Below are 14,206 nucleotides of genomic sequence, written 5' to 3'. Positions count from 1 at the left end.
GGGGTGCTTAGAACTGACAAAATACAGCACGCAATGCTCGTGCGAGAAGAAAGTAGGCCTACCGGTTCCCCTGGCTGCCAGTGTCCGCAGAAGAGCTGACTTCCGCGGAGTTGAGCTCCACGCAGTTGGCCAAAACTGCTGCGCTGGAGTCCGCCGGTTTCGAGGAGCTGACGACGCTGTCCGACGAGCACTCCGCCGTTGGAACGCCGTCCTTGACCGTGGCCTCTACCGTCGGTTTCGTCTCCAACATGGCGCTCAGTGGCTCTGCTTGTCTGCCATCAACAGCTGGTGTTTCCGAAGGGGCGTCTGAACAAGACAAGCGCATAAAAATTGCCTTCGGGGTCGCGAAATCCGGTAGCTATATTAAATGGGTAAAAACTTGATAAAAGAAAATGCCCTAGAAAATTTTTTACGAATTTCATACAAATTTAAAACAAAAGTCTGAAAATTTATAGGAATTAAATTCAAATGTAATAAAAATTTGTCATACGAAAATGACCATACAAAGCTACAGTACCCGACTGCTTTTTTCGGGCCTGGAGGGGAACAAAAAATAGTCCGAATAAAAGAGGAATCCAAAGAATCCGCGAGTCTATTCCTATGGGACAAACAACAGGTGGTTCTTTGGGAAGGTTCGGAATATCCAGTAAGTCCGAATTTTTGTTGTCCAAAAAAACAGTCGGCTACTGTACTTATTTCTACCACTGCTTTTGAGCCATCATCGTAACGTTCCACTTAAATTTTGTCAGGGAATAAGCTTTGTCAGGAAAAAAAAGAGATCAGTTAAATTGAAGCATGTATTTTTTACATGCTTCAATTTAACTGATCTCATTCTTCCGAATCACAAATTACGACTCAAGCGACACAGAAATAGCGATTCATTTTCTTAATGCAACACACGCTGGCAAAGTCGAAGTCACTTTTTCTGGCCAAAACAAGGCATAATATTTTATCTTACTCATCCCTGATACCAAATTTTCCCAGCCTCCCCTATTCTGTAGTAATTCTGAATTTGTATGAAACGTGTGAACAGAAAGCGCCTTGCCCCCGCCTGATTTTTGTAAACAACAAAGAGGAAAAGAGGGAGGGAAAATATCAACGTAATGTTGACGCATATCCTCTCTGCTTATTCAACGCGAAATAATGCTTTTCCACCTATTCCCTACATTCTTACAATTCCTTCGATAGAAAGAAAAACCAGATTTAAAAAGAAAAAAACTTTTCAGAACTTCAGCACATGCTCTTGAAGGATTTAACAAGACTTGATTGCTGGCTAGTTGGCTCATGACGTACGAAAAAATAAGCCTGCGCAAAAGATGAGGTGAAGAGAGAGAGGACGAAGAAGATAGAAAATTTGCGCTCGTCTTGCGCTCTCTATCATCGTCCTCATCTTTTGCGCAGACTTATTCCTTCGTACGTCTTGAAGGATATTTGTTACTGCAATCAGCGCCGTCCCCCAGTTCAGTGCCTACTCCGAATAAAGCTCAGAACTTGCTGAGTTCTAAATGGTCTTTTCATGTTCGTCCGCACTGTCCCCTTTGATAATGACCCCGAAATAAACTCGACTCACACATGACAGAGCCCACACAACGTTGATTTCTCCGTTTCGACGCTGAAGCTTACCGGAAAACTTCGCAGAGTCCGGTTCCTCCACCGTCTGCAGTGATGGAGGCGGCTCAGACGGAATCGGTGGTGCTGGCTCTGATGGCGGTGACGGCACCTGTTCCGACGTCTCCATGGCAACCGGCACGGGTGGCGTCGTCGTGTCGGCAGCGCTGTGCCAAAAAGAATATGCCCGTGACGGTTAACCCGCTAAGCTGAGAAAAGGAATGCCTCCCACGATTTCACTTCCCACTGAATTCCGGAAATTAGCTGTGCGCTGAGAAACCCACAATTGTGACGCGATCAAAGCAGAAGCATCAAACGGCAGTTTCACATAATCACGTAGCTTGAAGGGCAACTTAACTTCTACAGGCTCCTTGACGAGCAACAAAATTTGTGTTCCAACAAATTGAATGAAATCACTGCTCACTAGAAGGCAGTAGTCACCTAGAGTGAAATGTTTCCAGCATACAATTGTGCCCGTGTCACTTATCTTAGATTCTCGAGCTCCTCATTCGCAACGCTCTCCAAGATGCGTCGTCTGTTACCCACAGGTCTTGTTGCAAATGTACTGTATTTTCTGACTTATAAGTCGCACTACTGCATAAGTTGCACCCCCCTCAAAATTAGTTTTTCCGGAAAAAAAAAAAAATATGTAAGACGCACCGGTGTACAAAACACACTTGTTAATCAGGCAAACTCATAGAGGATCAGTTCGTTAGAAAATGCGGCAAAAGTGCATGGTTGCGGCGGCCACCGCCTCTGAACGCATCCCCCAATAAGCAGTGCTAGACACGTGCATCTACCGTCCAAAGTCTAGACAGAACAAACTTCTCAAAAATGGTTCATTGATACACACAGACGGCATGTGCTTACAGACGGCTTTTAGGCAAAACCATCAAAGCCTTCTTCCTCCGACTTGCTGACAAATAATTCATTCATTTAGACCATGGAGCTGTGTCTCTTAACGTGCGCTGTCATCACACAGCACACAGGCACCTTTTCGAGCGTGGACCACGCGCGGCCGCCACGTACCGGATTTATTCCATACATAAGTTGCACCGGTGGATAAGACACACAAACAAACAAACAAACAAACAAACAAACAAACAAACAAACAAACAAACAAACAAACAAAGAAAGCGACTTATACACCGGAAAATACGGTATACACATTCTGTATTTCAACCTGAACAACCAAGCAAAGGAGAACCTACAGGTCTCTATATAGACAAACATTTTCCGCCTTCCCGAGCTTTTGTGGCGGCATTACCACTTCGCAGTCGAAAGGTTGTGATCAGAAACAGGAGGGACCAATCCCAGCATCAACGGCACATTACAAAGAAAACACAGTAAGCGGACCTGAAAGCCAAGTCACTCACTCTTGCCACCGGGTGACGAGCGCAAACTTGAAATTGCGAATTCTGCAAGTAGAGTGCTCTACCTGGATCGAAATCAACCCGGGCAACTGACTGCACGCTCTATTCTCACCACGTCACAGCCATGTGCTTCGATAAAAGCAAAACTTTCCTGGGGTTGGAAAAAAAGAGAAGAGAGCTCACCTCTCAAAGTTGACGGCCCCAAAGTTGGCGAAATTGTCAAACGAGGCCCAGCCGGTGGCGGTGTTGGCCGCAGCATTGTTCTCCCAGGGACTCGTCGTATCCATGGCAACCGCATCTGCTGCACATTCCCACGCACAGAGGGCCACATCTTCAAAAACCAGTCAGCATTTTCTTGCTAATGGGTCCTTGATCAAAAACTTTATTTTCACAGTTGTGATGATAGGAACTGGTGGACTTATGTCATTTTTCATTCTGATTGTAGATATAAAATTTCTTTTTGTGTATAAGGAATATATTCAAATTTATTTGGACCTTTATATTTGGTTTTTTGACAGCTTTTGTGATAAAACTGCTATAGGGATGAAGCTGAACAAGGTGCCGGTGGACTGTGCACAAATCAAGGAGTGCAATAAGACTAAAATTATCATTCTATCTGGTCTGTAGCAGAAGTTACGACCGCTTGAACTTTGGGCCTGGAAGGCAAAACCGGTTTTCCTAGTTCCCACAATCAGGCCCAAACTTCAAACAGTCGTAACTTCTGCTACAGACCAGATAGAATGATAATTTTAGTCTTATTGCACTCCTTGATTTGTGCACAGTCCACTGGCACCTTGTTCAGCTGCATCCCTACAGCAGTTTTATCACAAATGCTGTCAAAAAATGAAATATACATGCAATGCAAGCCAAATACATTTCAATATATTCCTTTTACACAAAAACAAATTTTATATCTGCAATCAGAATGAAAAACTGCCCACGCTCCCAAATTTCTATCATCACAACTGTAAAAATAAACTTTTGTGTTTTAAGACCAGTGTGCTTAAGACAAGTCTATTCAATGCCTAGGGTGAAGCAACAGTACGGAGCCAAGGTCACTCAAGTCCCACTGGTATAGGGGCCTAATGTGAAATTCAAAATATTTTTAAAACAATATACTCACTAAACATCAAAATTACTTTATTCCTGCACGATTAAGTGAATGATCAGTTACTTGAGGGGGCAGTTGGGTCTTTGGGGCTGAAAAATGGTCAAAAAAAGCGTTTTCTCAAAAATGGCATTTTTGGCCTTCACGGCCATTTTTCTATCAGTCTGCAAATTTCCTCATCAAAAGGCATCATATTTTGTTGTTATTATAATATAATAGCATTTTAAAGTGCACTCTACAGCTTAGTTTGCACAGAATTATATAGTAAAATGTCACTTTTTTCGCAACATGAAGCTAGTGTTTTGCCCTCGGATATCTCAGCACCCAGAGCAGGTACAACTTTAATTCTTTTTGCTTCTGATACCGAAATGTGTGGAGAATACAATGTTGGAAACAAATTTTTCAAATGGAGGCTTTGGAAAAGCATTTTTGTGTTCAATTGGCACCACCTGCGAGCCATTTCTGGCAGAGCGAGGGAGAAGCGAAGTTCCCTGTGTTGTAAAACGACCAAAAGTAGCTGAATCAAAAAAATTCTTCCTATGTTGTATTCTTTAGTCATTTGTCTGCCTAGCCAAGTGGTAATTGCCATTCTGTATGGAGTGGTTATTTTGTAACTGTGACCCAAAACAATGGCAATTAATCATTAATTGACTCAAAATATAATCAACTTACGAAAAAATCTAATGGCAGATTTGAAATCAGCACAAAAAACTCTATAACGCAGTGCAGTTTCATTAAAATTGGTTGGTAAATGAAAAAATAGCTCTAAGACCAGTCTGTAGGGCTTACTGAAAATGTGAGGAGGGCTTCCCTAGCAGGGATCTTGATGCAAGGGGTGTGGACAGGTGACTTGGACAAGGCAAGTTTATGCAACAGGTGACCAGGTGGCGCGCCCTGGTTTGGAAACGAGCGCTGGGACGGGATGTCTACGTACGATGCGAGTAAAGTCTGCAGCAGTGTTGCATTTGACGGACCATGATCTCAGCACTGACTGCTCGCAGACTTTCCGTAGAGACATTAAGACATTAAGTACACTGGTCTTGATGACTGGAAAATTTGCCAAAAAAACAGTTTTCTGTAATAATTTTATTTGCAGTCTACAGGTCCCAAAGAATGTACCTGCAAAATATTATAGCTGTACCGTAAGTATTTACAGAGCTGTCGCCCTGTGAAGTTGCCTAAATGACTATTTTCACATGTGTTTCCAAACCTCGTGCCTTGTTTTCTCAGGACCAACTTTTTCCCCGCGAAGTCAGGTAACTGTCAGGTATAATAACTTGGGATGTACTGGTCAGATTTGTATCATTTTTGCTGCATTCGAAAGCTTATGAACCGAACAGTGCAATAAAACCACAAAAGTATAGAATTTCTTTTTCCTGGCACAAGATTTGATGCAGTTCATTTTACAAAAACTTTGGTAATTGATGACCTGGCATTTACCGAGTTCACAGCAATTGCAGAAACAATGCTCAAATTACTGCTGTGGTATAGTTGCACTCCCTGGTCCTTCTAGAGCACATAGGTATAAAAAGTATCCGAGTATTTCTGAGGTAGATGATGAAAAAATTGCCCGAAACAAAGTGGCATAACATGTTGCACACTCTGCCTTTACACCTCATAGATAAAAAACTGACTGCATATTCGTGCTCAGGGTCTTAAAATACGCTTAATGAGTAAATCTCTGGCACATAGGTTAAAAAATAACAAGAATGCCCTCAAGACCAGTGTCCCCCCCTCAAATAAGCGACACTTCGACACCACCTGTTTCCCACTACAGTAAAACCTCGTTACAAGAGACACTCAAGGGAACCAAAAAACGTCTCTCTTGTAACCAAGGTCTCTTGTATGCAATGTTGCTAACATGGCGAACATAGGAAAACCAACCAAACCGCCTTCATTCAAATGTCTCTTATAACCAAGTGTCTCTTGCAACAGTGTCTCTTGTAACGAGGTTTTACTGTAGCTTCTTTAGAACACCACTCCCTGAGGAGTCTCGCCTGCAACCAAAGTGCCATGCCACTGCGTTCGCACCTGTGAATTGCCACATAACTTAGGACACATTTTTTCTTCCTTGTTGGGGCCTTTGCAGAAAGTCAACTCACGTTCAATGGCCGTGTCAATGTCCATCTTGACCTCTTCACTCGACATGGCCACTCCCCCCGATGGCCGCGGTCCACCCTCGTCATCCGAATCACTGCTGTTTGGCTCCTCTGCGTCGTCTGCCAGCCTCCTGCGTGACGGACGTAGCCGATCCCTCCGACAAATCACACCTACTTCCACCACCACCATCATCAGCCTATATACGCCCACTGCAGGGCAAAGGCCTCCCCCACGAATTTCCAATTATCCCGGTCCTGTGCTCACTGCGCCCCATTTATCCCAGCAAACTCCTTGATCTCATCTGCCCATCTAACTTCCTGCCGCCCCCGCCACGCTTGCCTTCTCTAGGGATCCATTCTTTTACCCTTAATGACCAACGGTTATCTTGCCTTCGCATTACATACCCTGCCCACACCCATTTCTTCTTGATTTCTACTAATACGCCCTTAACACGCGTTTGTTCCCTGACCCACTCCACTCTCTTCTTGTCCCTTAACGTTACACCTATCATCTTCTGTTCCATTGCGCACTGCGTCGTCCTCAATTTAAGTTGAACCCTCTTAGTGAGCCTCCAAGTTTCTGCCACGTAGGTGAGTACCGGTAAGATGCAGCTGTCATACACTTGCCACAGCCAGCAGCAAATGTCCGTAAATAAGTACAGCCTTGCCCCGTGAGATTGTGGAATGCAAATAATACGAGAATAACGCGTACCCTTAACACCAGCATTCTCGGATGCCCCGACCCACCTTTTTTTCGAGCCGAACAACTCGCATCTCTCAAAGAAAAAGACTTACTTAGAGCCCTTTCGCTACTGTGAAGACGGAAAACCGATGAAGCTGTGTCGATTGCAGACAGGAATGCTACAATGTAAACACCTTCACTGTGAACTACGCAACTAAGAAAAGTTGACGAAACTCGGTGCAATGATGGAGTCGTTTAAAGAGCCAATTGTCATTTAAGGACAGTTTTGTCATTTAAGGACAGTTTTGATAAAGCAAGAGTTACAGCCGTGTTCTGTAACCACCGTCCCTTCATAGACTGCTGTATATTCTTATTCCAGGGTTCGATGGAAGTCTCTCTGGTCAGGTGGGAGGCTTATGACAAAGTTGCGATCACTGACCAAGTCAATCGAACGAAGTTGAGGTTTCAGATTCCCTACGTCATCCTTGATTACAGGTGATGGAGCCGTCTTAAGGGCCAATTTTCATTGAATTTGTTTTGGGACAGTTTTGAGAAAGCAGAAGTTACAGCAGTTTTCTGCAACCACGCTCTCTTCATAGACTACTATGTATTCTTAGTCCAGGGTTCGACAGAAGTCTGTCTGGTAAGGCGGGAAGTTTATAACAAACTTGTGATCAAGGATCCCACAGGGAATCCAAAATGTCAACTTTGTTCAATTGACTTGGTCAGTGATTGCAACTTTGTTACGTGCTTTGTATTTTGTAAAATTTACAACGTCACTGTGAACCCTTTATCATTTACTTACAAGTAAATGAAACCTGGCTTAACGATGGAGTCGTCTTAGTGGCCAATTTCAATGTTTTTTTTGTTTTTTTTTCTCGAGGTACAGAGCATTTTCCACTAGCTCTCAAGACTAAAATTGTTATTCTACATGGCCCTGTCGATTTGGAAACAGGTTCGGTCCAAACCGAGCCACATACACCTTTGCTGTGAAAAAAATAAATCCCACTGCAGCGAAGTCATCGACCCAGTGTCTGTATGTGTGTGTGTCTAGAAGTATGCATCCTCACTTTTTATTTTAAAGAGTCTTTAAAGGAGCCATGAAGACAAAATACAAGTTGGGTTTGTTAGAAAGACTGCTTAGTCCCGATAACAATGATACCAATATCATTGCAATCTTCGAACAAATAACATATTAAAGAAAACGTGTGAAGCAGTCGCGACCCCCTTGCCAATTTCCCCCAACTTTTCTACAACGTCACGGAACCTTGTTTGTGCGATTGCCGGACACCTAACTGACCTGTCGCGACAGCACATGACTGGACGTCTGCAATGGGGCCTCTAGTTCCATTTTACCGCGTCACTTAAATGCTAACGTGCAGTTAACTCACTGAAAATTATGTTTTATTGTTGGCCCGTATGACGTCATTCTTGCTCATAACACGTCACTGTGGCGCAAAATTTGAAAGCTTTTAAATACTTCTTGCTTTTTTAAGTGCGAATGCACTTTATAAGCGACCCCAAACCATCCACCGCCGGCGGCGGCGGCGTCGGCGTCGGCGTCCGCAGTGCTCCTCTATATTTAAAAAAGAAACAGCATCCGGCGCCAGGTTTCGATCCGAGGACTTTGCGGCCGCAGCGCGACGCTCTACCGACCAAGCCACGGACCGAACGCTGATATCAGTGTTAGTGACGCGCCTTATATCTTTAACGCATTCAAACTACGTCGTCAGCGGCGTGCGTTGGCGACTCAGCGGCGTTATAGCGGCTTGATAACTGCGTGGTGTACACGTGATACTACAAACCCGATGGAAGAGATGGAAGAGAAGGCGGCGAGGCGGTGGGCTGCGGGGGCCGAGCGCAAGCGCCGCAAGCGGGCCGACAACCGTGCATTCGCACTTTCACATTCTCCCCCTCGGGGAAATGCGGGGGAATTTTTTTTCATTAAAAAACATCTTTTGTGGCTGTGATGGAGCTGAGTGAGATACTGAATCCTAGTTCTTTCAAATTACACGAAATTGTATTTTCTCTTCATGGCTCCTTTAAAATATATATTTGTATTTGTGTAGCATTAAACATTACCCCTCGTTATACGTCCAAGTCTCGATCATCCGTCATTATCACACACATTTATTGTTTGATCTTTCGGATTCTAGCTAAATGCTTTTTTTTTCTTTCTCACGCAGCAGTTGCAACCTAGCCAAGTACAGGGTTGCCATAGCATTTTGGGAACAAAGCATGTAGCACAACAAAAAGAGGTTCCCTTCACCACTTTGCTGCAAGATTACAAGAAGCTTGACTATCACACACAGAAGACAAACAGTTTAGGCAGCAAAAAGTGAAAAAGCTTTTTGTGCTTACATGAGAGAACGAAGTGGGTGCCGCCATCTAGCAATTAAAAAAAAAATAATTTTAAATAGAGAAATTTAACGTTTAAACTTTAAATTACAAAAATAATACGGGAAAGTAATAAGAAATAAGTGAAATGGAAAGATAAAAATAGGAACAGCTTTTTCTGAAGACTCAACAATGCAAAATGCGTCGAAAGCACGATATGTACCACTCATGTTGGTCTTGAGGCCGTAGTCCACAAGCCAAATACAGTCAAACCTTGATGTAACGAACTTCAATGTTAACGAAATCCCCGATGTAACAAACCACGGAATTTTTTTTCAACTTCAAGTGTACGCACACAATGACTTTTCACCCTCTGTGTAACGAAGTCCCATTTGCCGAAATTTTAATGCAACAAAGTTTCACGGACAATTAGGCACGAAATTTTGGTTGCACGGAAGTAGATTTTGGGAGACGCAAGCGCCGAAACGTAGTCTCGACAAAACGCGAACGGCGACTCGGGTTTCCCAACGCCGTGGATGCAGCGAGGCGCGAAGTCCGTGACCGAGCTCCTTGCCTGCAAGCTCCCTGCCTACAAGCTCCCTGCCTACAAGCTCCCTGCCTACAAACTGCGCATGGCCCCACCGCTCTGTGCCGCCGCTTTGCCCTTTGTTCGCGTTCGCTCGTGCTTGGTTGGTTCCACCATTCCAGCAAGAGCATGGCAAAGCATTTGTGGGTCTTTATGAGCCTTGCGCGTACATTTTTTTCACACCCGCGTCCGCGATTCTGCGCCGGCAGAGGCTTCTGCATCGGCCAGAAAGCGACTCGCGCCGCGCGCGGCAGTGGGAAGAGCCTGATGACTTGTGCCAACGGGGATGCCAGCTGGCCCCATACAGAGACGAGTTTGCAGGAATCGCGGAGGATATTTGATGGGCGCTTTCCTAGGCGGCACGTATGACGTTTTAAAGTGCAAATTATCAGATTTTGTCCTCCACGAAACAACTTCGTTTGTCCCTTGTGTTGTGTTTCAGCGAGCAGTTAGAAGCGGTCGCTGGAGCTACCCACATCGCACGGGTGGTCTCCGCAACTGCATCAGTGCGCCTGTGGCTGGCGAGGCGTGTTTTTGCGTGCAGAAAACGCCCCATGCGGTTTACGCTGATGCCCAGGTAGATGAATAAGCTTCGACGAAAACAGAAACAGTGGGCCGGTTGTGCATGCGCGACTAGTTTCGTTTGCAGGAATCGCTTCACGCGGTTAACACTTCATTTTTAACTGCGAATTTCAATGTGACGAAGTAAATTACGAATTTTGCTGACTTTGGTACATCGAGGTTTGACTGCGTCATTAAATCAAGTTGCTCTTCCGGTGTACTACTTAGCAAAGGAAAGTCTACCATTTACTAAAATACCACATGCAGTAGCTGAAACGAGTGGGCCCAAAGCTGCCAAAGACTGAAAAAGTTATCTGCTCAGTACTGCCCTCCACAACCGAGAAGTCGTGTTTCTCTTTTTCCACGTTTCGTTCAGCGCTTACATCCAAGTGCTCGGGATTGACGCGCAATTACGAAACATCGAGCAAATTCGGAGCAATTCTAAGAGAGCATACAACGTTGTTTACTTACTTAAAAAAAAGCCTACAAGTGCAGAGAGAGAGGAGAATGCACAGTTAATCCCCAGAATTTCCAAATAAACTTCAAACTGGTGCGCTCAAACCAAAAAATCATGCCATCTGTAAAGTTAGCGCAAATAAAAAATTCTGCCCGCATAAATTTCGAAACGCTTGGGTGCAAATTAATAGAAGTGCTGATGCATTCAGGCTCCACTAGACAAACACATTTTAAAAGAATAAATGGCGCAAAAATGACGAAACACAGGAAAGAGGGAGCAAACAGACACGGCGCTGTGTCTGCCCTGGCTTTACTGGGTTGCATCATTTTTGCGCCGTTTATTCTTTTGAAATGCACCAACTCGCCCACTCTTCTGTTTCAGCGAGTTACAAATGCACAACCGCAGAGGTGCTAAACAATTTCCACACCTGAACATTCTGCCTTAATTTTCACATCTTGTTCAGATGTACCACAATTCTCTATTCACCAGGGGGGTAAAGCGAGCTCCGAGACCGTACGAATCGTGGGCGCTGACATGATACAATTCCCATGGTTGCCAGATCAATTGTATTCAGCCCTCTAAAAAGTTGTTCCGTAATTACTAAACTAAAACAAAGAACTGAAGCAAAATAGTTACAAATAACTGCCTCAGTAATTAAAACTAGCTCTATAAAATACTTTTATTGTAATTAAGCTCTAATTAGCGAACAAAGAGTAAGTGCGTAGTACAGTTTTGGTTTCGATTTTCTTTAAGTGTGCTAAAGTCCCTCGATCGGCGTTTGCAGATGAAGTATGCTAGGAAGTGGCGAGGCCCTTGCGCCTGACTTGCGCAGTGCGTGCGTGCAAAACGTGTACAACTGGTACTACACGAATGCACGCGCTGAGCAAGTGCCTCCCCGGCCGCTTGCGAGGCTGTCATTCGTTTCGTCACGTTAAGCACCGTATCTATTTCGCCTGAACTGACGCCGGAACAGCGATTTCGATCTGACCTTGACCAACGCAAGTTCACTACAGGCTACGGAGTGGCAGCCAGCGATCGTTTCCGTTGGAAGAGAAATAAAAGGAGCTTTTATAATCGTTCGGTTCCAGTTGTTTTATTCATGGAACTTCTTACAGCTCTCCGTGCTTCGAACTTTCGCGCAAACGTTCGTGAAGGTAGAACAAAAAATAGGTAACGAAATGCGGTTTCTTTTTTAATCAGTCACAATAAGTCAATGTGCTCTCCTCGCGCGCTCTGTTCGGAAAATTACTGCCCATTCAATACTGCCCATTCAGTCCCGCAAGCTTTCCTTTGAAGGGGTGGAAAGCAGCTAGAACTTGACGAATACACAGAAAGGAAAACGGGGAACACCGCTGACTGTATTTCGCATACTCCCTTGACATGCATTCTGCCACTTCGTTGGCCTGCGATCGACCGCGCTCTTTCGTTCCTTTGCTTCAAAGGGCCGCGACTCACCGGCAATATCAGCGTTGGCCGAGACGGTATGTCCGAGACTCACCGGCAATATCAGCGACGTTTTTTTTGTGTGTGTGTCAATAAAGGTTTTACATTTAGCTAAAGCCACAGTTCACTTCACCTCGTTTGAAAAGCATTGAGCGACTCGCAAAATGTCACAGAATGGCAAATAACGCGGCACAGCACCAAAATGCACGGAGATCATGACGGAGATTCATTTTTCTGTGCGCCCCAGTATGGATCAGCTGATTCCTTGGCGTCCTCGCGCATGCGATCAGTCGCATTCGAGCTTGCGCGCAAGTGTTGTGTGAGCGTTGCCACATCTTGCTCAAATAGTCTCGGTACATATAGGTCACACGCTAAACCAAAAACACGTCGGTTACCTACCCACAGGAGATAAACTACGCAACGCCGTCGACGCCGCCTACACAGAATCCGCCTGGCCAGCGGTCCGCCATGTTACAATTAATCCCGGCATGCTTCGCTAGCCGGACGCGGAAACGCCACAGTAGCGCGTTGCCAGATTACAACCCAACGCTTTCGCCGTTTTTAGTAAGCAAAAGCTCAGCTGGCAACCTTCAAATCGTTGTATCATGTCTGCCCCTGTGTGTCGTACGGTTCCAATGCATTGGCTCAGCGGCGCGCTTTCCCTCTAGAGTCAGTATATTATCTCTATGCTATTCACCATATGAAGAGCCAGAGAGAACACGTTTTTTAGGGATCACCCACAACTACTCAACGTGACATTTCCCCCTCTTCGCTTCATCATAAAGAGCTGTCGCGCAAACTATACCGACGTTGAAACCTCTATCTGTCTTCGTTCGGTGAAACTATCACAAAGAACAATTTCCTTACCGGGTCGACAGAACGGCCTCCTTGTCATCCCAAATGTCGTCGTCGCTGTCCGCGTCGTCCAATGTCTGGACCTTTTCCCGGCAGACGCGCTCAAAGAGCTCCGCATGACTCTGCTTTCAGGGGCGGAAAACAAACAAACAAACAACACGGTCGGTAGGGAAACAAAACAGCGAAGCAAACAGAACAACACGACTCAAAGCCGGTTTTGCAAAAACCACCAACAAGTCAAGGGGGGGACAACAGAATTCCCAAAATTCAGAAATATCAGACATTTGCCAGTCAAACGACTGGCATACGTCAGTATCAATATGGCATATGCCATATTGACACCATATCAATATTGATACCATTATCGATATTGCGTATGCCATATGAAATATGCCATATGTCAATATGGCATGTTGAGAAATGCCAGTCAAAACCCCTTAGCAAACCCAACAATGAACCACAAAATGTTCTATGAAGGAACCAAAACAGCACAGCGGTTGAAAGCCGATCTTGCAAAAACCACTGAGAGGTCCATTGGGGGGGGAGAAAGAATTCACAAAATCGAGAAATTTAGGGTGTCTTTACGCTAGTCGAAGCACCAATACGAAACCGACGATGAACTGCAAAATGCTTTATAAATTAGTTAAAAAGCACGCCAAGGCTCAAGCTTTAAGGTTGCCGAACATAAAATTGTCCATGAAGTTCCAACAATAACAAAACTGGGTTCCGAAATCGGGGTCCAACACTGCATTTTATTTCACTTGTATCTCAACGAGCCGTTTCAGGCATTTTGAAGACCACCACTAACTTCTAGCACCAATCACACAGCTTCGTCCACAGCAATGCCACACACACAGAAATTCAAAGATACTACGTCCAAAATGTCTTACCATGTTAACTTCAGACGGAAGATGGAAGTTTGCCCTTGCAAGTTGGTCCAGTTGGCCCCTGCAAAATCATCATCGTTAATTATCACAAAGCATATACTTTTGGCAGTGGGTTTGCACCCACAACAGAGGGTGCGGGTAGCCTGGCTTCTTCAGAGTCTAAAGCATTTAGTGCAAGAGAAATTAGCGACCATCTCCACCTGCCAATAT

At 44.7% G+C, this 14,206-nt stretch overlaps 1 protein-coding gene across 9 annotated transcripts in view; it reads right to left on the bottom strand.

Moving 5' to 3' along the window:
• Fmt (phosphatase 6 regulatory subunit 1-like protein fmt) overlaps positions 1-14,206 on the bottom strand; it is a 62,458-nt gene that overhangs the window by 11,149 nt on the left and 37,103 nt on the right. For 5 of the 9 annotated variants that reach the window (XM_077674657.1, XM_077674653.1, XM_077674654.1 and 2 more), the window contains 7 exons: positions 14,000-14,057; positions 13,122-13,234; positions 9,232-9,258; positions 6,192-6,319; positions 3,165-3,282; positions 1,624-1,775; positions 63-306 (listed from right to left, as the gene is read on the bottom strand). In XM_077674657.1, the coding sequence (XP_077530783.1) occupies positions 63-306; positions 1,624-1,775; positions 3,165-3,282; positions 6,192-6,319; positions 9,232-9,258; positions 13,122-13,234; positions 14,000-14,057 (840 nt within the window). The remainder of the gene's footprint in view (positions 1-62; positions 307-1,623; positions 1,776-3,164; positions 3,283-6,191; positions 6,320-9,231; positions 9,259-13,121; positions 13,235-13,999; positions 14,058-14,206) is intronic. The other 4 variants (XM_077674652.1, XM_077674659.1, XM_077674655.1 and 1 more) reach the window with 3 other exon arrangements.

Source organism: Haemaphysalis longicornis, unplaced genomic scaffold (genome assembly GCF_048455015.1).
Source record: "Haemaphysalis longicornis isolate Haplotype H1 unplaced genomic scaffold, Haemaphysalis longicornis Haplotype H1 scaffold_6, whole genome shotgun sequence".
Taxonomy (NCBI): domain Eukaryota; kingdom Metazoa; phylum Arthropoda; class Arachnida; order Ixodida; family Ixodidae; genus Haemaphysalis; species Haemaphysalis longicornis.
Note: the sequence above shows the minus strand (reverse complement) of the source record. Positions and strands in the feature narration are given on the sequence as shown.